This window comes from Bacillus rossius, chromosome 10 (assembly GCF_032445375.1).
Source record: "Bacillus rossius redtenbacheri isolate Brsri chromosome 10, Brsri_v3, whole genome shotgun sequence".
NCBI classification, from domain to species: Eukaryota; Metazoa; Arthropoda; class Insecta; order Phasmatodea; family Bacillidae; genus Bacillus; species Bacillus rossius.
The window spans coordinates 27,246,870-27,269,605 of NC_086337.1; the positions used below are offsets into that span (position 1 = coordinate 27,246,870).

At 37.6% G+C, this 22,736-nt stretch overlaps 1 protein-coding gene across 1 annotated transcript; it reads right to left on the bottom strand.

The window, feature by feature from the left end:
• Positions 1–181: 181 nt before the first annotated feature.
• Positions 182–21,889, bottom strand: LOC134535642 (cell adhesion molecule 3-like). The gene is made up of 7 exons (XM_063374828.1): positions 21,752–21,889; positions 19,182–19,301; positions 12,621–12,826; positions 11,086–11,221; positions 7,638–7,771; positions 3,010–3,256; positions 182–441 (listed from the first exon to the last, which is right to left on the bottom strand). The coding sequence occupies exons 2-7, from the start codon at positions 19,243–19,245 to the stop codon at positions 365–367; spliced, it is 864 nt and encodes a 287-aa protein (XP_063230898.1). The 5' UTR covers positions 19,246–19,301; positions 21,752–21,889; the 3' UTR covers positions 182–364.
• Between the last annotated feature and the right edge of the window lie 847 nt (positions 21,890–22,736).

The following is a 22,736-nucleotide window of genomic DNA, read 5'->3' on the forward strand; positions in this document are numbered from 1 at the left end:
CCGTGTAACCGTAGCACTTCCTTTTCAATCAATAAAATATTTTCAAATATGGCTAACTAAACTTATTCACTTGAACTTGCTAAGCTGTGCCGTGCAAGCGTGCTCTTAGTAAAGAGTTGATTGGAAAATGCATCTTCACTGGAACAAAAGGGTGCAGTATGCAATAGGAATGCAATCCAGGTACAATGTATTTATTTTTAAAACATAAAATTTCGTTTTAACAATCATTTGATATTAGCAAACATAGTAACGTACATGTTTGATTATTTTTTTTTGGTATAATTTGAACTTCTTGATGTAAATAATTTGGACCCATAAGTTTACGTCGTGACGCTTGATAACGTAGTGGCTACGTAGTACATCGTCAGTCACATCTTGCCATGGCCCACAGGGTGTGGGCGAAAAACAACGAGGCTGCTACGGCCACTTTTCCACCGAGACCTGCAGGAAAAAAAAATGGTTGTCTGTAATGTCGGTTTACGAACGATAGTTTAACGTGACAACGTCATAACAAAATATTAATGAAATTATTGCATACTTTTATGAATAAAATTGAATCAATTTTATTGAATTATCACTATTTTGTATGTATACAAAGGAGTGAAATTAAATCTACAATTTAATTGATAAATTTACTTTTATTTGCACTCATTAATTCAAATATGTTTATTACTTTAACGAAGAAATTATTTTAACTATAACTTTTATACATGTTTGCTATTTAACTTCTTCCAATCTGTGTTATTCTGTTAAGGATAGGACGATGATAGGAAAAGTAGGAAACGAATGGGAGTGTTTCAAGTTTAATGTGCCTCGAAAAAGTCAAATCGATGATTGTTCCAATCGAGTGGAAGAGAGATAGATGCAGTGCAAGCGTACAATGAGCGTAACGGGACAAAGCGTAACGGGAAAATTTGTGTAACGGGACAATGAGTCATCCTTTTTCGTGCGTGCAGCCGGCGTTCATCGATTTATTAGACGTTGTCACGTCAAAGCCGTCGCTTGAGTTAGTAGTGAAACTTCAAACATAGAGGTAAAAGAATGTCTGAGAATGTGTGCAGTGAGCAAATATACAAGTGCGCAAGTTAAAAAAAAAAAAAAAATGCGTGAATATACTTATGCGATACAACGGAAACTTTCCATTGAGTTCTTCAATCCTGATCGTTGCATTTATCTTTGCCCTTCGAGCGATACACTTTCGATACGCTCTGACGACGTCATCGCCTCTAATTGCCCTACCGACTGTAAAGAAGTTTCGCTTCAAAATTTTTTTATAATCACTTCAAAAACTATATGTCGTTGCGTGGAAGGTAATTGACGAATCAAAGAGATTTGCCCCGGATGGAGAAACTCGGATGGAAGCCATTTGCGAAAACCTGCCAACATGACAGATATGTAACTGACGAGAAGGGTTTCTGGGCTGTGTGTGTTTCGGCCGCGTCGAAAGTGGAAAAAGGTTGGCCAACGTTTCGGTCGACGTTGCAGTCGCCATCATCAGGGTACGTCTTCTACGGAGAGTCCTGGCAGAGGAGAGCGTGAGGAGAGAGTACTGAAGGCGAGAATACTGCCAATGTCGCAAACTCGTAGTCTCAGAGACTCTGTGTTAGGCACTCACTAACTCCTAGTTGGTTACGTCAGTTTGCCGAGCGGAAATAATCTCTGTCACCGTGGGTAAATTCAGTTTTACAACAGAAAATCATAGGTCATAGACATACAGTGAGTTTTGTGTCATTTCGCTATGTCCGCCACACGGTCATATAGTAAGGTCTGGCAACTTCCTATCCTTCTCCTTGACAAGTCCCGTCCACTTAGTGGAACTCGTGGCGGCTAACGAACCAATGCCGCTAATAACAGTTTAGTTTTGAACTTCGTCAATAGATGGCGTTGCCTTGAAATTTTAAACGCACTATCGTTTGACGCGTCCATCACGTCTTGAATATTTAAGTGTTTCTCCCGTAAGCGTTCCTACACCATTCATCCGAAGCGCATGTCCGCAAAGTTTTCTGAGTTAGTGCAACTATTTTATAATAGGTTGGCGTGCGAATCGTTTCAACAAATACATGTATTTCACATTGTTTAGCGGCAGTTCGTGTGTTTTCGGTGTATGGGTGCGCATGCATCACGGAATTGAATTGAATTAAATGCAAACGAGAAATAAAGGTAGAGATACAGAGTGAGGTTGAGAGATAGAGCGAGGTGTAGAAAATGATATAGAGTTAGATAAAGAGATATAGCCTATACATATATAGATACATAGATATATAGGTATATAGAGGAGAGATAGAGAGGTATAGTGTGAGATGTGAAGGGATATATGTAGAGAGATGCCATGTATATGCTTACCTACTTAAAACAAATTACTATATATATATATATATATATATATATATATAATGAGGATTTGCAATGCATAATACATGCTGGGCATTGGCTGGATAATGGAATCTTTTCAGTATCAGTAATCATTCATTTTTCCACTTTTTTTACAACTCTTTGTAGATTCTAGATTACATACATACCATCCATTTTTAAAATATATATTTTTTAGGTAAATAAATATACACTGGCAGAACGCCTGCCGGTTTCTGCCAGCGCGCTAGAAATTATTTTGCACACTTGACGTTCAGATCAAGAAGACAATCACTGTTCCCCCCTTCACACACCGTGTCCCAGCTGGTATCAGGGGCACAACAACTACATTTCCAAAAGGGGGGGGGGCAATATACCTTTTTATAACGAATCATTAATCCCCCCTATTGAAGCGGGGGGTCCGGGGATCCTCCCCCGGGGAAAATTTGTATTTCAAGGTGGGAAAATGGTGCCATTTAAGCAGTTTTTATTATCTAAAAATTGATTACACAGCACTTTCTTTGCCTCCGTTTACCCCCACTTCAAGGTCTCAGAGAGGGCGTGGGGGGGGGGGGCAAAATACCCTTGCCCCCCCCGTCCTTGTTGTTGCGCCCCCGGGCTGGTATCGTGCGACGTGAAACCATCGACCACGCCGCTGACCTCCCAGCTTGGTCGACGACTCGGTCTGGCTGTGGTCGACCGGGGCCTTGTCGATCCGGCCGAGCGTGGTCTCGTTGCTGCGGAAGTATATGGACGAGATGGTCGACAGGCACTTGAGCCGCATGCTGCCCTTGCGGAAGTGCTTGGGCCGCACGGTGAACTCGAGGCCCAGCACGACTGCCTGCAGGCCTCCCCCTCCCGCCGCGGACTCCAGGACCACCGGCCTCGCGAGGTACGCCCTGTTGGCCTGCGACCACACACACACACACACACACGCGGGAAGCCTTCATTTCACGGACGGGAGAGCCACACCCCGAAGTTCCCCCAAGTTCATGCTCAAGGGTGACGCCAAGGGGGGGAGGGGGGGCAGCTGCCCCCCGCTAGAGCCCTGGAGATTCAAAAAAATGTAGCCAAATGCAAAAAAATACACACTTTTCCCACAACTTGCCCCCCCCCCCCCCCCTGGGCCATCGGCTGGCGACGCTCTTGTTCATGCTCGCTTTTTTTTCCCGTTCTATATGATTGTATAAACTCCGGAGGGCTAAGGGAGCATCCAACTTGCTGGTGAGCTGAGTGGAGTAGGGGGCCGGAGGTGGTGCATAAGCTGGGATGGGTAGCCTCAGTCCTTTTGCATAGCCAAAAGCTCTAACGCCCTTCCTGGATGCGTATGCGGCGTGATCCGCATCCATGCCCATGGGGGCCCCAGCCTGGACGTCCTTATAGGATATGAAGGCTGGGTCATCAAAAATGGAGCAGAGATCCTCAAAACTTGTATATAAACCGGTGTGGCATTAAATTTTTCGGTCGATTAGGATAGGTAGGCTACATTAAAAATACTTTAAAACATTGTGGATGGTTGGTTATATTAGGTAAGTATGGCTACATTAAAAATACTGTAAAATCATTTTATGGTTGCTTAGCAAATAACATTTTTAATATGTAGATATCCAGCGCTAGGAAACCGTTGTTTAAATGATTTCACAGTATCTTTAATGTAGCCATCCTAACCAAATCAACCGTCCACAATGTTTTAAAGTATTTATAATGTAGCTAACCTAACCTAATCTAATTGACCATTAGTTATCATGAGTTGTATATTTATTTACAATGAACAAAAAAAAAAAAACGAAGATGCACGATCGGACGTTTGGCTCTCTCGTCTGTGAAAAGAAGGCTTCCCCACCACAGACACACACCACACACGTGCGGCTCGTACAGCGTGTTCTGCGCGACACGCGGCGCTATCTGTCGGTTAAACCCATAACTACTAGTACTATAGGTTCAGATCCGAAGTTCCAGGTTCATAATGTTAATTTAACTACAGTCGGACCTCTCATATCCGACCATGACGTGACCGGGCCATGGTCGGAACGGCCAAAAGGTCGGATATCCGTAGGAGCAAAAAAAAGAAAAAAGAAAACGCCTTTCCCAGCTATACAGTATGTACAGTAATACAACTTTATTTGTAAAGATAATGCTGTATACATTTAAAACATTTACTTTTGTTAAATTATAAATGATAAGATGAATACAATGTAAGCATAACTTACTTAAAGGATTCAGTAATGTATTTTTAGTTTCAGTTTTGCCTGATCTTGATTTTGCGGAAGTGTCCCTCCACTTTTTTTTGCCCACAATACATTACGTTACGTTAAAAAAAAAAAACATAGGACAGTACAAGATTATAGTACGAGCACATTCTACACCAACAATCACGGCTGAACTGACAGTTTGCGACACGGAAACATGTAGATGCGTCACATTTTCAAGTCTGAACAGGCTCGCCAACCATGGAGACTAGGTCGAATATCATGAGGAGTCGGTTGTGGGAAGGTCGGATATGAGGGGTCCTACTGTACTTGACGACTAATTGCAAAGTAAAAGAGGTTTAAACATCCTTAATGTTGTTTTGTTATTAAAAGCATGTTATATATAGGTATATATTAGAGTAGGATATGCCAAATTTCTGGTATGTTACAACACAATGCGTGTGGCAACATAAATAAAGCAAATTAATTTTCACTGATGATATATTAAGCTTTACTTCTCACGATCAATGTAGCCTTGTCAGAAATATATCATGAAAGCTTCTATCTAGTGAGTGGGCCTAAAACTACTTAAAAAGAACTAGGTCTCAGTCTTGGCAATTAGTTTTTCTCCCTCCATGCCTGCAGACACGGAAGTGAAGTTGCTAACTAAATACTAAAGTGTATTTGTAGGAGAGGTCCGGGTTAGGGAGGGATTTAGGTGAAGCCTATACGCCTGGTCATGCTGGGATTAGCCATGCATGGAAGGTTCGCATGCATCGTGTTCTTTGTGCGGAGATTGGCCAGTCACGTCAGCGATTGGCGCCATGACTAACTCCCCCTGTCTTAAAACTAGCTATGCCCATTTGGGCCCAGGTAAAACCTGCATTGACCCAGGGAAAACCCTGGGCACAGGCATGCGTGATAGCGTAGGAGTATACGGGAGACAGAGGATGGTCTGGATGAAGAGTTGGACAGAGTAGAAGAGAGTCTACCATGCGAGGGTTGGGAGCTTGGACGCGTGGTCCACATTCATATTTTGATCCATTGATAGATTTATGACCAGGGGAGCTCTCACTCTTGTGATGAGTGGCTGCACTGGCCACTCACTCGACACCTTTAACTAGAGAAGAAAGTAAAGCAGACAAACTTACATACTAGACACTTGATTAGTAGAGAAAGGAAAAATTCGCGGGTTCATTTCGCGATATGCTAGAATCCAAGTGCGTGTAACTTATTGCCGCTTCAGTGATTGGAACACAGTTTGCCTGAAGGACTGTGAGCCAATGAATGACCCTCAACGTAAGAAGTATCGAATCATACGCATCCCAGTTAGCAGGTGTCACTAGTCAGTAGCCAGTGAGCTGGTGTAATATTCCCGCGAACATAGATGATCGTGGAGTCCATCCTAGAGGTCATTTAAACCGCGAATTTTTCTAGTCCCTATTGATAAGTCAGTTTCTATGATATGCACAGTTCAAAGCCGAGGCGTGGGCGCACATTGCTTGAAATTTTGTATTTTTTTTTTCGGTTTTTTTATAATTTTTATAAAATTTTACTTAAGGCTTATACTTTGTAACTAGGGCTTAGATACTATAATACACTAATCAAATTGCTACTATAGTGGTACAAGATACAAAGAGACTGTCGGCGTATAGAAGTCACAAGCAGTCAGGGGTGTATGTGTGTCAGTGAGGCGGGATGATAAGCGTCTAACACATTATTCTGAAAACACGCGTTTCAGCCCTTTTAACTCCCCTAAAAATAATTTAGTAACTAAATACGGAAACAGCATATGGTATTCTTAAATGTTTTTCGTAAACATTCCCCACTCGGGTGGCTTGTTCTGAAGCTCTGTACACAGTATGTGTGCCCAGGAAGGTGGGATGGGGGAGGGGGGCGCCTTTTACGTTGTAATAATTTCAACGGAAACATGGCAAGGTGGGTGGCGGTAACTGCCCGTGAACCGCAATATGTGTATGTATGGATATGTATGTGTGTGTATGTATATGCATGCAGTGGCGAATTCAAGGGGGGGCACCAGGGGCAAGTGCCCCCCCCCCCCCAAACAAAACCAGTTGTCTGCTACATTAATATTGCCGAAAAAATGATTGTTTCTGAAACCAATAAAATATTTTAATTTAAATTAATGAATTTCTTGTATGTAGAATCATAAAATCTGGTGGTTGGATGTTATGTGTAGTGTGAGTAGATTAAATACAAATTTAGTAATTTGAAGACAATTTTTTCTCTGGCTATTTTGAAATCCTAGAGTGGCCCCTCCGATGTGAACCTCTGGATCCGCCACTGTATGCATATGTGTATGTATGTGTATGTGTATGTGTTAGAGGTGTAAAAGTAACGAAAAAAGCATACCCGTATGTATTCGTTACTATAACAATTAGTACTCGTTACTATCGTATCGTTACGTTAGTCGTTACTTCTGATACCACATAACATGCTATGTTATGTTGCAGCAACGAATCGAGTCGTATTGCATACGCGTACAGTATGACGACGTGTAAATAATAATAAATAGATTATAAACAATTAACAATATTTGATAATTAACAGTTTTTGTTAACCAAGAAACAATTAAATCTCATTAGAGCGGCTTTATTATATTATCTCTTTTAAGATAAGAACAAAAAACGTAAAAATACGTGATAATAAAAAACAAAAACATACATATTTCTAATTTGTAAAAAATACTTTCTTACGTTGTTTCTGTTCCAATATCAAACTTTGTCTACACACATAATAGGTACCTTTAATAAACAGTAAAAAAACTTGGACGATGAATTTCCAAATTATACTTTACTTAATAAACAAACATCGTTCTTTGTAACGTAAATTCATCGAATATGCGCGCGCATGCGTGAAACATACGAAAAATGCGAGTAACGAGATGCAGCCGTGTGTAACTTTTCGTTACTCGTTACTGGATGGCGCACCCGTTACTCGGTACCGAATACATACGGTTTGCTACAGCTCTAGTATGTGTGTATATATGTATGTATGTGTGTAGGGCCTATGTGTATGTGTGTATGCGTGTGTTTGTTAGTGCGCGAGTGCGTGTGGCGGAAGGGACGCGCAGGCCACCTGGTGCTCGTTGATGAACCACTTGAGGCGCGCCGCGGGCCGCGACCAGCCAGAGGTGCAGTTGAGCCGCACCTGGTCGCCCACCTGGTAGCGCGCTCTGCCGCCCGTGATGCGCGGGTTGCCCTTGGGCAGCACTGCGGGCAGAGACACACTCGTCACCTCTCCGCTGGCGTCCCTCTACCGCTCACGAGCTGCAGCGATCAACAACACCCGACTCAGATTCACCATCACGTACAGAATCCCATCGTATGGAGCAATCACGACTTTAGAAACACCCAAATCAGAATTACTCAGCTAAGAAAATCACTACTCAGGAACGTCCTTTTCTTTGATTTATTTCGTTACAATTCATGCATTTAATCATTGAAATTCTTCCTATTACAGTACACTTATTTCGTTATAAATGGGTTCTTTTAATGCTTTTTGATGTTTTTTTAAATTCATTTTATTTATTTAATTACATTTGGGTACAAATAATTTTTTTTTCTATTGTATCGAGTGATTTTGTTTGATGTATTAGGTTTCCGACTCATTTCCGTATAAGTGGATTTATCTCCTTGCCATTTGTATCGTTTAAGATTATTTCGGTTATTTCACATTAAAATGTACAGTTATGAAACATTACCACACATTTCAGTTCTTTCCTTTGATTTACTTCGTTACAATTCAAGCATTTAATCATTGAAATTCGATTCTATCAACTGTCATAAGCTATAGCGGTTTACAGCTTAGAATTACACTTTTATTGACCATAACTTTGAAATTCACAACTTACAAACATCATAACTTACAATGTATTAGTTAGAACTGTCGGAACCTAAAACTGTCATAAGTTAGAGCAATATAGAAATTAGAACCGTCATATCTTATAAAAACACAACTCTAAAGAAACATCGTAGTTTAGAACTGTCACAACTTAGAGCTGTCATAAGTTAGAGCTACCACAACATAGAAACACTCAAATGAGAACCATCATTGCTTAGATAATTACGACTGAGTAACACAGTACTTAAATAATCATAACTTGGAACAGTCATAGATTATAACTGTCATAAGTTAGAGCGATCACCTACCTGGCGTGCAGTTTTCGCCTCTACGAGAACTCTAAGTGGCGACCCTGTAACTTTGGTTTGGAATATCACAGACAAAGTCTGCCCACACTCTCCTATACCCCTTACAATGCCTTATTTGGAAAATTGTCATACCAAAAATACATACACGAAAACATCCGTTTGGTATTTTACACTATCCTACGCTTAACACGAAACATGTATAGATAAGTTAAATGGCTCTTAAATGCTATTCGTAATAAGACACTTTCAAGAATTTTTAAGCGGTTTTTAACTGGCGCGTTGACACCCGGAGATCTGTATGCCGTTTGGTGACGTAGCAAGGCGGCCACCTTAAAAAAATCGTAACTTAACAACGCAAGGAACTTACAAACACACATATTAAATTATAAATTTATTTATATTAGCTAGAATATGCTGTATCTAGTAAAATATATCCTAAGTTGCTCACGTAAATAAAATACTTTTTTTTAAGTATTTATGCTTTCAAATGTGATTTCATTCCCCGCAGTCAATCGGAGCTCAAGATTTTCTATATACGTTTTTTTTAATAGTTTACCATACATAATAGCAGTATTTAATGATACTGGCAAATGCATATCTGATGTAAAAAAGAAAAGTTCTAACTCATCCTTCCTACAAGTTTAAAGATTTTTTCAGGAAATAAAGTAGAGAGAGGGAAAACATTGTGGAAATTGTACCGAATATGGATTCTAAGTTAGCACAACACAGAGAGTGCAATTGCTAAAGTATATACATATAGGTATAATACTTTTATTCCTAAACTTACAAAAATCATATTGTACATGTTCATGTTACGTGATTTCACAATGAAATTCATGGGTTTACATTTAAATTACCAGTACCTACATATTTTTAAAAATATATTTGTTTTGTATTGACTGTGTTTTTTTGTACTATTTTGGATAACTGGATAATATCAGTGTTTTACACGTGATTTTTTATTTAAGTTTTTTTTTATTTGAATTTAGAATCTATTTTTTATCTTATTTATTTCTGTTATACATGTCATCAGCCGTATACAGCCTACGATGTCGGTCAAAATGATGCACATAAAGGAACATAATATGAGCGCCTCCTTGCGTACTGCTTGAATGTCCCGGCGCCAGAGGTAAGGAAAGGATACAGATTGTGCACTACCCATCAGACGTGAAATTGTTTTTTCCCCCATTTGCCCCCCCCCCCCCCTGATTTTCACATACCAATATGGCGGACGTTTGTTTATATTTGTATCAGCTGTTCTTGCCTGCTTTTAATAACGACTGTAGTTAAGCTGTTCGGAATAAAATTATATCAAAATATTACTGGTTAATGTGTTTGTATTAATTGAAAAACCAAAACTAATCTTCATAATACAAATGTAATGATATGAGTTGACATTTTTCACCACTTTAACCTCCAATACAGGTACAGCTGACACATTTGTAAACAAACGGCCGCCATATTTGTACGTTTAGTACATTGAAATTCCCCTCCCCTTTTGGCTTCATCCTCCCCCCCCCCCCCCCTCGTCCAAACTCGTACCTTATGCTCCATCTGTATATTTTCCCTATCTCTGCCCGGCGCACGGCGTAATAAGTGTTGCCAATTTACACGATTGATTATTTCCTCGTACGGTTGGTAACGAGGTGCGTGGTAAGAGGAAAACATTAGAGAGAATCACTGTCGAGACGAGCTCCAGTGGGGAGACTTGTTAAAGTGTGAATAGTTTGCGGACATACATTTAAATTATTATAATTGAACAAATAGTGTGAATATTAGCTAATAAATAAAACTGAAATTAATTAATTGGGCTATCGTTTCCGGACCGATTTTTCTCATATGTAACAAAATTAAAGCTTCTTAAGAAACGCAAGAGTAAACTAAAACACAGCACGCAGAAAACGCAATAAAACTACGGAATTTCATAAAAACACGCAAGTAGATAGACATTATCAACCCTAAAATTTGAAGCTATAAAACTAAAGAAAAAAATTCTTCGTCTCACTTCTTAAAAAAAAAAAAGATTACTTGCGTATTCTTAATAATTTTAACTGACATCTAAATTTGCTCTCACTGTACGATAGTTAAATTTTAAAAAAAAAGTGATGCCTGTGTTAAAAAAAATCATGACATTCTATACACATAATTTCTGCATCTTGAAAACGTTTTCGAAACAATTCATTTAAAATTTAGAAGGCGGAAACATAAGCCAAAACGCAAGTACATAGTTGAAAGTTAGCGGTTTTGCGTCTTTGCGTAGTTTATAAATTTTGAAGAAAAAAAACTACGTTGTTTAAATATTGGGGTGTTGCGTTTCCTGCGTTCCTGGGTAGTTTATTAACCAAGCATCGATGTTCAGAACCATCCGTGCTTACCGAAGACTGCCATGTCGGAATGTTCAGACACGGTTTCGAAAGGCGGACCCTCCGTCGACACCTCGCACCTGTAACGTCCTGTGCTGTTCAGGTTCACCGACATCAGCTTCACTTGATTCTCAGCGGAAGATTCGGTCTGAAACACGTGAAATGTTCTTAGTTTTGTGCCAGTAACACCTTCTGAAGTCTTTTACAGCGAGACGTATTGAAATCAAGAGCACGTATTCCAAGTGCATAAAAAAATCTTGCAGCTCCATTGAAATCAAATGTTACTTAATAAAATGTTAAATTGTGAGAAGTATTCACCATTAAGTATGCATTTTTAGTAATAATACTTATTTTGCCATTAATATCTAAAAATTAGGTTTTAAGGTATGTACATGACACAAAATGATTTTATAAGACTATTACAGAATAAACTGATGGTAATATTAGTACATTTGCAATCATTCCAAAAAATTATTGCATTTTTCTGTAACAATTATTTTACAGGGGAAAATTTTCATTGCAGCAAATTACTATTGATTCCAAGAATTCCACTACATTACGCAACAATTATGACTTCACGAAGCTAAATTAGTAACATTACACACAAATATGACCTTAATATTCATTAAGTACAAGATAGCTTTAGCAAGATTTATTTTTCTCCTCGTCATTTGTATTCTTGTATTTTCAGTACATATATGCAATTTTTTTTAAAATAAAAATTATTTAAAACAAATGCTGACCTACTTAGAACTGTCGTAAGTTGGAAACACTCAATGCCAAGCCACATAACTTTGAAATACCAGAACTTTAGAACCACATAATTTAAAAATGTCACAATTTACGAACACACAACTTATAACTAGAGACCGGAAAAATTCGCGAATTCATTTCGCGATAAGCTAAAATACAAATCGTTGTACCTCGGTGCTGCCTCTGCTATTGGTTCATTCACAACTCATCTGGATGGCTCTGGGCCAATAGAGAAACACCCAACCAAAGCTTTATCGAATCACAGGCTGCTACGCTGGAACGTCTCACAAGACAGCAGCCAATGAGTGGGTGGCATTTGACCGAGTGTACGTAGAACTGTGGAGTTCATCCTACAGGTCATTGAAAACCGCGAATTTTTTCCGGTCCCTACTTATAACTGTCACGAGTTGTAACCACGTAATTTTGAACTGACATAACCTAAAAAAAAAAAAATCTTTTCTATCCGGCGTGTTTCTAATTTACGTTATCTTTAAATCTTAGTACATTTTTCTTTGTTTGTTGACCATATTCCTGTTTCGGAATATTTTGTGGTGTTCATATCCTTGTTGACAACAGCAATTGTTTGCTTAATTTTGTGTGTTTTTTTTTTGTCTTTTTTGGGTAATTTTATTTATTTATTTTATTTATTAGTTTTTCTTCAACAGAAAAAGTTCTTAGCAATGGCGTACGTCCAAAAACTTACATCAAGTCTAATTTACGTGTTTGAAAGTCGGGTGTATTCGAGTTACGGCAGCGGAATGTGGACGCACGTGCGAGAGACAGCCAACACTCACGTCCACGTTGACGCCGGCCAGGTGGAACACTTGTTTCTGGGGGCTCTCCTCCGGCACGAAGCGGTAGAACTCCTCCCCGTCCTTGTACCACTTGACGGAGTACAGCCTCCTGCCCTCCAGGTCGAACTGGCACTCGAGCACCGTGGACTGTCCGTGCGCCACGTGCCGGGGTACGCCGACCGAGAGCAGGCTGATGCAGCGGCCGCCTGTGCCAACACGCAGCGCGACCGAGTGATTAGCAGCAGTGGCGTAGCCAGGATTTGTGTATGGAGGGTGTTAAGAAGCATGCCCCCCCCCTCCCCGTATTAAAGCGGGGGGGGGGGGGGGGGGGGGTCTGGGGGTCTTCCCCCGGGAAAATTTGGATTTTAAGGTGTAAAATAGTGCTATTTTAGCAGTTTTCGGTACTTAAATTTAAATATTGTAATGGTAAAATTTTTATTAATATTTAATATGAAATTTGTTTTAGTGAAATAAGAAATTTAATTAAAGATTTGGTGCTAAGGGGGGGGGGGGGGGGGGGGGGTTGAACCCCTAACCCCCCCCCCCCTGGCTAGGCCCTTGACTAGCAGGCCTGCAATCGCTGCACCGGGAGGCACCAGTACAACTGCACAAGGGATTTCTCCCTCTTTTGTTTTGTTGACCCAGCCAAGCGCGGCTCCAGAAGGGGGGCGATGGGGGCGATAGCCCCTCCCGAGACCAATATTATTGATTAGTGTATATTTATGTTTACTTTAAATATTTAATTTTAATATGTTAAACTTTTATCTCATCCAAAGGTGCACGGAGTTACTAAGGTTCTGTATTTGAAACCTGTAATTTGTAAATAATATTCCAAGGCCAATATCTGACCACTTTCATTTTTTTTGCAACTACGACCTTTCCTTTGCGATAGCCCCTCCCGAAAAGTCATCCTGAAGCCGCCATTGGCACCCAGCCCTCTTAGCATAAGCCCTACCGGCCTGGGGCCCCCACGGGCGCGACAGGAGAGGTGTTAGAGATCCAGCTTAGTCCAGAGACCGAAAGTCATTTAGCCAAAAGGCAATAAACCCAATGGCACTAGACCGAAACCGAAAGGCACTAGATCAAAAACTTGAATATTTATCTCGCTGTGAATATGTCTTAGCTCTGGCAACAGGCAGTTGACCAAAAGGGACTAGACAGAAGGGCACTAGACTAAAAAGCACTAGACAGAAAGCCGTTTATCCGAAAGGCACTAGACCGGAAGGTACTAGACCGAAAGTAATTTGACCGAAAGGCAATAGACCGAAAACTTGAATATTTATCACGCTGAGGATTTTTATAACAGTTTAATTTATTTACAACATATACATAAAATTGAAGGTAACATAACCTAGTTTTACTTACAAATATTCAATATGTGTACCTTTAGTTAAATGGCACACATCCAAACTAAAGTCCAATTCTTCCCAAGTTTGGTTAACAAGTCCGGATTCTTGGAAGTAAAGCCTCTTCGATTCTGTGTTTCAAATCTAGAACATAATTAGTTAGTGGCGGAACGTAGACACTATCTTTTATGAAGCCCCAAAGGAAAAAAAAAAATTCGCATGGCGTTATGTCACGTGAACGTGGAGGCTAGCGAAAAGGAGCTTGATTCAAATTGCCTATATCATCGGTAGATTTTTTTTTTTTTGCCACTTGAGGAATCGCATTAAAATATTTGAACGAAACGACACGTTGAACTGAAATAAATTACAGTTACGCTTCGAGAAAATTGCAGCAACACAAAACGCTCCACATGAAGGAAGTCGCCATTTTGCGTAGGTGGCGCTGCAAGCGAGGGAAAAAAAAAAACAAAGTAGTACTCGCGCAGGCGCTTATATATATATATCTGTTTTGAGTTACTCCTTAAATTGTGACCTTGAACCAACACTCTAAAAAAAAACGTATAATGTTCATGTTATTGAAGTGTACAACCGGGACATTCTTCTGTGGACACTGTCCACGCCACGCATGACGTCAGAGGGTCGCGTGGACCACTCGGCTGCAATTCGGGACAACGCAGTTGCAGACGGGTCAGTACAGGCAAATACACTAGACTAATACCGGACAGCTCCAAGAAATTCGTGTGAAAACCTTGCGTTGTTGTCACGTCAGTCCGACAGATGGCAAACGGTATGCCCAGTATGAACAATGGTACAATATGGTACCAACATTATGGCAACAAAAATAACTTCCTTTTCTCTTGGGAAAAAAAAAACTTTTTTTAATCATAGTTCAAATTTATGAGAGATATTAACCTCCAGTTCTTACATTTTTTTAAAATTAAATTAATAATGTTTGACACCAGTTAATATTATAGGTATATAATTTGACACTATATATATATATATATATATATATATATATATATATATAAAATATGTTTGTAGTTGCACCTCTTGCCGCTAGGTTATTTTTCACACTGTCGCCTGTGTTGTTAGTATAGAGCTGTCCGGTATTAGTCTCTAGTGTATGTGGTACAGGTCTGGCGATGCCCCAGCCGGCTGACGGAGCTCTTCGTAGGACGGACGGGGGCAGCACCGCTAAGGGGTGACGTCGTACGGTTTGGAGGAGGAGGAGGGGGTCGCCAGGGGGTAGCTCCCCAGGAATGCCGGCGCGGTCCGCCTCGTCTTATGAGACCCCCGATGGCCCCGGGGAAGGGAGGAAGGGGGGAGGGAGAATTTCTTTCATTTATAGATGGCGCTGGCGACGCGGCGGTGCGCGAGGAATGCCTCTCCGCGTCATTACGAAGCTCCGCTCCCGTTCGCCCCCGGCTGCGCGGTTCCTTAAGGGGGTTGGCTTCCTAAACTACGTTGGCTTCCAGTATTTCATATTTTTTTGCTCGAGGTTTTTAAATTAACTCATAATAAAACAGTATCAAATTTTCTTATATAAGACTTTTTTTTCTTCTACTGAACAAGTATTTACTTAATGGTCCTAGTACTTGCTGAAAGCATGGAATCGTGCGGCATACAGATTTAAAATAACCGTTCGTATAAAGGCTTCGTCTTCAAACTCTTTAATTTTAATATAGCATTAATAAATTAATGAAAATTAAGTTTTTAAAATACACACAAACTTTAGTGTTTTGGGGTTTTGGAGGAACCAGATATTTATTGATTTAAGAATGCTATAACAAAAAGGTAGTTGAAGATGAGTCAAATTATTTGTTTTCTAGGACGTAGTTCATAAACGAATACAAAATTTGATTTCCCAAAAATCATATATACCTTGAATTTTTCAAGTTTTTTGAGAAAACCTCATATTTTTATTGATTTAATGAATGATATACTAAAACGCTGTACACAAACGGTTAATTTAAAATTGTGTTCAATACGTTAAATCACAGAAAAACATTAAAATTATATATATAAAAACTTCAACTACCACGTAAGATGGTATCTCGAACAATTTATATGTTTTTCCACTGCATAGCATTTTGTGTTTCGTAGCAAATTTTGACGCCAGATATAAGGTAAAAGTTAGCTACTATTTCACAGCTGGAAAATAACTACAAATTTACTTTTATAGTCTTATTTTTTTTCAAAATATTACGTGATAAAATCATTAATTGAATTTAGTCCATTAAATCTGGCAAATACATGAAATAACTTCAAAAATTTGTATTTTTGTTTCATTAAAAATTATTTTTAGGAGAAAATAGCAACTAAGTAATTTTTAATCAGTAAATTCAAATAATTTGATATTTTTCGGGTTACGTGTGATTAGCGCAATAACCCCCCCCCCCCCCCCCTTTTTCTCTCTCTCTCTCTCACACACACACACACACATACACATAATATTAATTTCTTATTATAAATGTCCAAAACTAAAAAAAAAATTGGATGAATCAGAACAATAAATCATTCGAAACACGTATTTATGATATTTTAGTGACGCCGTATGCCACTCATGGGCTTGAACTCAAAAATAATAAAAAAAACTGAATGAGATTTGAAGCAAAATTTGATCGCGTGGAATTACTTTTATATGCTTCCCTCCCTCTTCTTCCCCTGATCGGACAACCGCAGCCTTGGGGGTGATAGAGAGAGAGGGAGAGAGAGGGAGAGAGAGATAGAGAGAGGTGGGCTTTTGATGTGCGGCGTCATTGCGCATTTCACAGCAATCACCTACCAACTTCATCTCCTTATGAAATTTTGAGCGCACTTGATTCATTAGTCGAGTCACAAAAAAAAAAAAAAAGGATAAAAGAGTGAAGGGTCATGAAATACTGCACTAGCAGTAAATTAAATATATTTCCAAAAGGGTGAATCTGATTATAAAACCAAAACGGACTAAGGCAGCGCAGAGTCTTTCTGATGGTAATTTCCTTTCCCGAAATTCATCATGGCTAATCAGTCCAAGATATTTTTTTTACGTGAAAAATATAATTTTATATATGCCTGACTATGTTTTGAATAACACACAATATCAAACAAACTTGGTCTATAAAAAACAGAAACACAGACAGTAAATAATTTTGAAAAAAGCACGACTCCAAATTAATATTCCCTCAGGGCCGAATAAAAACCAAACGAAATGGAACTTTTATCTCTAGCAGAAGGTAAGCAACTGGAATATACGTATTCGCCATGCATTTACGTACGTTTTCTTCCGAGCAAACGTTCGAAATGTCATTTTCCATTTTCTGCGCACAGAACACAGAGCATGGAGCACAAAACACAGCGACAGAGCATGCGCAGACGAAAGAATTATGAGTGGTTTCGGTGTCCCTTCCTGCGAGATACTCAACATCAGGAACAGCTGTCGGTTGCACCCGAGAAGTTTCATACAGGCACATGTGCGAGTCCAATATACACTTTCAATGTTCATTAGTTCTTTATTACTCTTAAGGCCCATCTACAACAATCCGAACCTGTAGGCGGTTCGTGTGCTTATCCTAATGTGAATGACGTCGCATTGTCGCACGAAACAAAGAAACCTGCCCCGTCTAAAATTGCGATGTCCGATGTCCGAAACTACTGATTTATAAAGTAGTCACCAGAGCGCAGTAAATATAGAGCGCCAAAATCATTTTTTTTGTTTATTGTTTTCATGCGTTGTAAATGAGCAAGCAGCTATGTTGTGAAAATTCAGTTAACTTGTAAAGGTTTTGGGAGTTCAATAATATTTATTTATTCTGTAAGGCAAAAGTAAATTGTAATAAATGAATTCGAAGGACACTGAAAAAAAAAAAATAATTCGTGAGATTGGCCTTTGAAAAACGCCGTTCGCAAAAGGACGGCATTGATATTTTGTCTCAGTCTTCTTGGCTTCATTCCTCACCGTCCTTAATATTCTGTTCACCTTTTCGAAATTGGAACTGGAAACAGCAAATATCACGAGTGTTCTTCTTCAAAGGACACAGATTGGGACCAATGTTCAAGTTGACAGTGTGTTCGGACCATCGCCCACATAGCCTATGACTTCTGAGGGTCATGTGGGCCAATCAGCGACCAGTGTCCATCGGACACAATCTGGGACATTGCAATTATAGACGGGCCTTTATGAGTATTTTCATGGTTATGTTACATAATTTCATTATCATTTTTAATGTTACGCAGTAACATTATCACGAAGCTCTTAGACCAAGTTCCTAGGCGGTGTAATGTTCATTTAATTAATTAAAAATTAGCGTTTTTTTTCTATGTGTAAGTTTTATAAAACACGATTCAATTATCCAGCATTTCATTGAAGATACATTTTTATCTTTTAGGTATGTTTAGCTTACAATATGTGCAAACACAAGTATCCTTGAAGTCTTGAACAGCACTGTCATATCAATTTCAAAGGAACGTTTAAATGGTAGAAGAAACCCACTGTTTGGTAAATTTTATTACAGTTTGTTTTGTAAATTCAATAATCAGAGTTTATTTAACTGACATTCAACATTATTATACTCACTAAACATGATAATACATGCGGGAAAGATAGTTTGTAGTGAATAATGGCCCCAAACATATAAAATCACCCTTAGCTCGAAATTGGAGATCTTTGTAAGGAAAACCCGTGATAGCCTTCCATTGAAAATATTTTAAACTTTTAATTAAATTACCAAAAATAATTAATGTCACGGTCTACTGACAAGAATAAAACAATATAAAGAAAACGCGAAAACAAGTTCTATTAGAGCACACTTACTACTCTCTGCAAAAATTATTATATTAAGAGAATTAATTTACATGTTTTTTAAAAATGAATTTCAGCCAATAGTCACAACTTTACAGATATATTTTGATAAAAGTACTAGGTGTTTTTTTTAAAGGCAGATGTGTTTTTCATACAATTAAATATAGGTAAATAGTACCTAACACATGTAAGTAAATATATATATATATATATATATATATATATATATATATATATATATATATATATTTGTAATTTCTGATATGTTTTGTATTCTGGAGTGTTAGACTCCATAAGGAATCTACTGAAGAAAAAAAATCAAGAAAACACTAAGATCACAATGAAAATTTGTTTGACTAAGTATTCAAAAAACTTTGACCTATAATTTTATTTATTTTAAAAGCCGGGTTTGTGAACTCAGTATTTATTTACCTGGAGCAAATAGCAGGAAAAACAGCAGCGATATTGTTCTGCAAACACTGAGCACTTCGTCCATCTGTGGACTGGACAGTGGGCGTTGCTGCTTCAGGAAGAACGAGTTTTTCCTACTTCCTGAAAGTGAAACAGGCTTACCTTGATTTTCATTCCATTCATTAGGCACTCATATTAATCAATAAAATAACTACATAATTTAAACTAAGGTGGATATACATTTTTGTGTTATTTAAGTCTTTCATTAGAATTTTGAAAATGAAAAGGACACGTTTTTAGTTGCTATAAGTAATAGCTACAACATTGTAAGACAAGCTAATTATATGTCTGCCACCTATTTTATTTTTAAGATAAATGTATCAACAAATTTATGAATTTATCACACTGCGTTTGCATTAAAAAATATGTTAAAATTCAAGTAATTTCGTATACAACTTTCCGAACTTCTGAACAGCCGGCCAACATGACATTGTCTTGATAAAATTAAAGGCACTATATGTGTGTTTATATTTTAAAATATTATGTATTATGTGTCCCCAGGCTTTTAAGATCCAGAAAAGAATAATACATTGTTTTATTTTAGCTTCATAGAGTTTTTATCTGATAGTTGCCTGTTTTTATATTATAGACGTTAATCAAAAACTACTTTAAATATTTTGAGGAATTATTATTATTATTATTATTATTATTATTATTATGTCATTTGTGAGTGCAAAGATGATTTCTTTTTTTTTATGGAAGCGTAGAGAGAATACAAGGCGATTGTATATTAAAAAATATATATAACTGCATTTCCTTTTAAGTGTGTTGCAATTTTGGGAGGTATTTAATAAAAACAAATCAAGAAGAAAATTCATGCAAAAATGTTTTACATAACGTGGTTATTTAGATATATATTTTTTTTATGTTCTAAAAATAACCGAAGCTATGAGAGATAACACAATACCTAAAAACATAAAGACAATGAAGCCTTGAAATAAAGTTTTGAACATCTAAAAATTTCGCCATTAGTATCATTCTCCTTCAATAGAAATATGAATTTTCAGTATAATAAACAATCGAAAAACTTTAAGAACAGCGATGTTTCAAGATGATTTATTAAAATTATTATTACTAATTGTACAAAGTGGCTTTGTTATAACACTTAAACTGCGCCATTTACGAAAAAACAGCTTCAGATGCGAGTAGCCATACGCCTAGGAGGTAGGCAGTGGGCGTGACATGTTATAATATCATACGTGGAAACATTAGAGGTACGAAATGTTAATCATTTAATAAGCTTCGATGTTAAATTAAAATTAAAACACATCAGTTAGTTGCTTGTATCAAGGGGTTGAAAAACAACCCTAATGTAAAAGTTTTTTTTTTTTCAAATAGAACAGTATAAAATGTTACAACAACTCTACCTCGTTTTAAGATTTCGCAAAAAAAAAAAAAAAAAAAAAAAAAATGGAAATACTTCGTTAAAAAAAATCACAAACTTTGAGGGTAAGAACTTTTAACCGTCAGTTTTGTGGAAAAACCTTTTTGTTTTAATGAAAGGGAGTTATGTAAATAGTAAAATTTTCAAATGTAAATAATTTTATTTCAGTAATAGATTTCCAAATCCGTCGGATTTCCTCCAAAGTCAGTTTCTTATATTGCAAGATGAAATCATTTCAATATCACATTTTTGGGGATCCACAACTCAATTGAAAATCCCCTTAGGCCAAAAACTATTCATAATTTTACTTCCAAACATTAAATAAAAAAAAGGTCGTATTTTTGTTTCAATCTTTGAAAGTATTCTGGTCAGTTAGCTAGCGGTTTGAAACGTTACTGCTCTGAAACCGAAAGAAATAACCGTACGACTTAAATGATCATAAGATAATATATTTCTGATTAAGTTGATTTAAATCATTACTAAAAAGTTACAAAGGAAAAAGTTATTGCATTGCATTTTTCATTTTATTCGGGCAGGAAAAGTTTCAAACAAGAATATCCTTCTTTATGAGTCTCTGTGCCACTATCTTGAGTCTTGTAAAAAAGAAAAAAAAAGCTAACAAGTACAATTTCTCTTGATAGAAAATAATTCTTATGTTCGTATACTAATTCACTTAGGCAGTTAAATTGAATTACTTTAATAAATACATTTCCAATCAAATATGAAACCTTATTCGTAAAACAATAACGAATATTTCACATTTTTGCACGATGCGGCTCATAGTCTGTGATGACACTAATAAACACGAGCGGGGATTCCCATGGAAGTTGTAAAAGAAAAACGTTATAACGGAGAGCTACAACAATAACTAATATATATATTTTTATTTCCACATTTACAAAATTATTTTAAGAAGCACAATTAAAAGGCCTCTCTAGAACTTAAGAAATATCAAAAATTCGTGACTAAAACACAGACGCCTGCCAGTGAACGAATCAATTAAAAGGGAGTCCTGTCTTATCTAATGACCAATGTGTTTTGACTTTAAGAGCTAAAAATATCCGGTAAATACCCACAACTTATTACTTTGAAAAAAAGGTGTCATTTCCAGAAATGTTTAACATAAAATTTTACAATTGAAGTGTACCTGTAGATCAGATTGCGGCACTAACAGCTCTGGCTTGGTAATATATTCTTAAAATGAATTGCAAGTTATCGGTTCTGAAATCCAATCCAATTTTAAGTGATGTATCTGTTGATTCACTCGACATCCACAGCCTTCCGCGCTCAAACTGGGCAACCGCGCCGAGATGTTCTTTATTTCGCAGTGGTCATAGAGTAGCAGGCGTATTTCAAGCACCTACTCACTGATCGATTCGTTTGATGCTGAACTTTTTTGAATGCGATATGGCGATGTTTAATATTCAAATACTTTTTATGCATACCATAAAAATATTAACTAAATATCTTAATAAAAAATGGTAGTAAAAATATATGTGAAATATTTTTACTGTGTATAATTCAAGAATTGGTGTTAGTATTTCCTAAAACGGGTTTCTGTTATTTGAGCATAAACGTACAAGCAGAGCTTTTGTTGGGAGCAGTTTAACTGGCGATCTCAAGGTGCATTAATGGGGTGGAAGAAGGGGGAGTCCAAAATACTTGAGGCCTGGCATCAAGGGGGCCCCGGTTGATTTTAAAGATTTATTTTAATGCATAAGTTTATTTTGATAATAGGACGAAATTAAAAGTCTATTGACGATTAATTCAATAGAAATATTACAAGTTATGCTTTATGAGAAGGTTGAATTTTCAGTTATAGTTGTAAACATTACAGATTTTAGATTATTTGTAATTGTGTGGGTTAGAATAAATCAGGAGGGGCCCGACAAAATTATTTGCCCCGGGCCTTGTGATACATAACACAATTGTTGGCAACAGTTACGAGGAGCATATACATACTTTTCAATCAAAGAATATAGCTATATTTACATACCTTTCTTTTTAATCACAACTAACTGTAAATGCGCGCCCAAGATGCACAGTGTAAATGTTTTAAATTCCTCATTGTTATGTCGAAATAGTGCATCATGGTAAACATAGCTGGTGCATTGCTGATGTTATACAAACCA

Bases quoted from the DNA above. Each gene is read 5' to 3' on its own strand.
- LOC134535642 (XM_063374828.1), bottom strand. From the start codon at position 19,245: ATGGACGAAGTGCTCAGTGTTTGCAGAACAATATCGCTGCTGTTTTTC. The intron at 11,222-12,620 runs GTGAGTGTTGGC...CACGTGTTTCAG, and splicing joins TGGCCGGCGTCAACGTGGAC to ACCGAATCTTCCGCTGAGAA. The intron at 7,772-11,085 runs GTAAGCACGGAT...CTCTGCCCGCAG, and splicing joins TTCCGACATGGCAGTCTTCG to TGCTGCCCAAGGGCAACCCG.